This window comes from Austrofundulus limnaeus, unplaced genomic scaffold (assembly GCF_001266775.1).
Source record: "Austrofundulus limnaeus strain Quisiro unplaced genomic scaffold, Austrofundulus_limnaeus-1.0 Scaffold317, whole genome shotgun sequence".
NCBI classification, from domain to species: domain Eukaryota; kingdom Metazoa; phylum Chordata; class Actinopteri; order Cyprinodontiformes; family Rivulidae; genus Austrofundulus; species Austrofundulus limnaeus.
Window position 1 is genome coordinate 522,277 of NW_013952719.1, and position 2,735 is coordinate 525,011.

General features: G+C 39.7%; 1 protein-coding gene across 1 annotated transcript in view; it reads left to right on the forward strand.

Annotated features, from left to right (window-relative positions):
* The window catches only part of rps6kal (ribosomal protein S6 kinase a, like), a 26,916-nt gene that overhangs the window by 12,876 nt on the left and 11,305 nt on the right, over positions 1-2,735 (forward strand). Inside the window, exons 9-14 of the mRNA XM_014022072.1 lie at positions 688-830; positions 919-989; positions 1,090-1,178; positions 1,348-1,412; positions 1,792-1,894; positions 2,055-2,179. Of these exons, the coding sequence (XP_013877526.1) occupies positions 688-830; positions 919-989; positions 1,090-1,178; positions 1,348-1,412; positions 1,792-1,894; positions 2,055-2,179 (596 nt within the window). The remainder of the gene's footprint in view (positions 1-687; positions 831-918; positions 990-1,089; positions 1,179-1,347; positions 1,413-1,791; positions 1,895-2,054; positions 2,180-2,735) is intronic.

Genomic DNA, 2,735 nt, shown 5'->3' on the forward strand with positions numbered 1-2,735 from the left:
GGAATTTAAAACAAATGAATTAACAAATCCTATTGTTTCACTAATTTAAATTAAAAAATGATCATAAAAGAATTTTTGTCAATTTTGAAATAACTTAATTGTAGAAATTTACTGGTTCTCAAATGTTTTGTGTCTGGGGACCCCTATAAGTGTGAAAAATTTCTAGGGACCCCCTCATAAATCTCATCCTGTCATTTTAACCCTTAAATGTCATGGKAATATTATTTGTTTGGTTTAGTGTGTTTGTTTTACAAGTTCATTCTTCCCCATATGGATTTTTAAAAAAAATAAAAAACAAATTAACAATTTAGAGAAAATTTTTGAGGACCCCCGCCATACGGCTCGTGGGACCCCAGTATGAGAACCTCTGGCTTAAGGAGTCAAATCTTTAAAAATTAATTTAAATTTGGTATTTTTTATTTCAAGCTGATATAGCTGTAAATCATTGTTGTTGGTCCTAAGGAACTGTTTTGGTTAAATTTAAAGAAAATTTTAAAGGTTAATATACGTATTTTTCCAAGCTTTTTCTCAGTTTTTTATTCAGTCAGTTCTTGTTGTTCATTTGTTGTTGTTTTTTTAAACATTTTTTATGCATTTGAGAATAAATTGAATCCCCCAAACTCTCTAGGGTTTGTTGTAGTACAATTATTTTTTCACTTATCTTTCATTGCATTGTGTTTGTGGCAGACTTTGGCTTGAGTAAAGAGTCAGTAGATGCTGATAAAAAGGCGTATTCCTTCTGTGGTACGGTGGAGTATATGGCCCCTGAGGTGGTCAACAGAAGAGGACACACACAGAGTGCAGACTGGTGGTCTTTGGGAGTACTTATGGTACACAAATCCATTCATRCATTTTGATAACGTGGTTTTATTTGCTGCATATTTATCAGATTTTCTTTTATATTATGTGTGTTTGCAGTTTGAGATGTTAACAGGAACATTACCTTTCCAAGGGAAAGATCGCAATGAGACCATGAACATGATTCTCAAGTGAGTTTGGATTTTAACACTTGAAACATGTTATACAAGAATGAATCCATAAATACCGTTGCCTCTTTCCACTTGTTGCTCTGCTCCTCTTCCCACTCAGAGCTAAGTTGGGAATGCCTCAGTTCCTCAGTTTGGAAGCTCAAAGTTTGCTGAGGATGCTGTTTAAACGTAACCCTGCTAATAGACTAGGTAAGGATATTCTGTGTTGTTTGTCACAATGCACAAAGCTCTCTTAGCTAGAGCTTTTGAACTTTTTTGGCATCTAACTGAACAACATCCGGATAACCAGTGAGAGAAAACAAACGTGTTGGTCCTCTTGACATCAGGGTAACTGAACCAAAGTGCTTTGTGTCTTTAGGGGCCGGGCCCGATGGCGTGGAGGAGATCAAACGCCACCCTTTCTTTTCCACCATTGACTGGAATGTGAGCAGACCCRCTTCTCCCCCTCGTTTCTCACATGCCCACACATACATGTGCACACATGGCTCCGCAGCTTCTGCTGAAGCTTCACACCTTCCAAGCGTTTGGCTTCCATGACTGGTGGCCATCGGTCCTGGCCACAGCAACTTTGTGTGTGTGTGGGAGTCTGGGCACCTGTCCAGTTCTTACTGTGTGAGCACTAATAGCCCTGTGTGAGCGTTTAAGAGCCAGCAGGATGCTATTGGCTGGACTTGGCTGCTGGGAGGATTGGAGGGGKTTAATCTTGGAGGCTTCTCTTGCACGTGTGTTCACACACAGCACGCACCTTGTTTTGATGTCTGACTTTTATTTGTGTGTGTGTTCCCGATTTTTGTTTTCTTAGAAGCTGTACAGGAGAGAACTGCAGCCCCCATTCAAGCCTGCAGCAGGTAAACCAGATGACACGTTCTGCTTCGACCCAGAGTTCACTGCTAAAACGCCTAAAGGTATACACACACACACACACACACACACACACACACACACACACACACTGCCTCTGCAGCCATGGAAACTGCATCTGAGTCCTGTCTACAACTGTTACTGTAAAATGTTTCACTTGTGTGTGTGCAATCTGTTGGTGTAATGAACTGTTTGTGTGTTCAGACTCCCCAGGTATCCCACCCAGCGCTAACGCCCACCAGCTCTTCAAAGGCTTCAGTTTTGTTGCCCCGACCCCCATGGATGAGAACAAGAGCTCCCCGATGCTCAGCATACTCCCCATCGTTCAGGTGAACACTAACKTCCACTTTTCATCAGGCCTTTATCACACTGACCCTTGAAAATGATTCAAGTAGGTGTTGATAGAAGATGAAATGTTTTTTTTTTTTTCTGTTTAGCTTTTGTTCGAGGTATTTTAGGAAAGACATTCTATTAATCATCAGTGCCATGCTTGGCAGTATTTTATCATTTGCAGCATGATTCAGGTCAAAACAAACCGACCCAATCCCCCTTATCAACAGTTTATTCTTGTTTCTCTTACAAACTTACAGAAACTTCACATTATTTTGTCAATCCCTTCCAGTTTGTCTGTTTTGGCTCTTGACTGCTTCTTTGCATTCCTCCTGTTGCGTTCTTGTATGAGAAAATATGAATGAGTTCAACCTGATATACCAGTGTTACAAAAATAATGGGAAAAATAGTTTTGTTTAGACAAAACTTGTTTATGCCAAAGTTATAAGCAAAGGTGTTTTTATATGTAGGTATATTTGAATCTTGACCTATGATAAAGTCCAGTTTTTAACATACATACATACATACATACATACATACTGTTACGACCCGGCT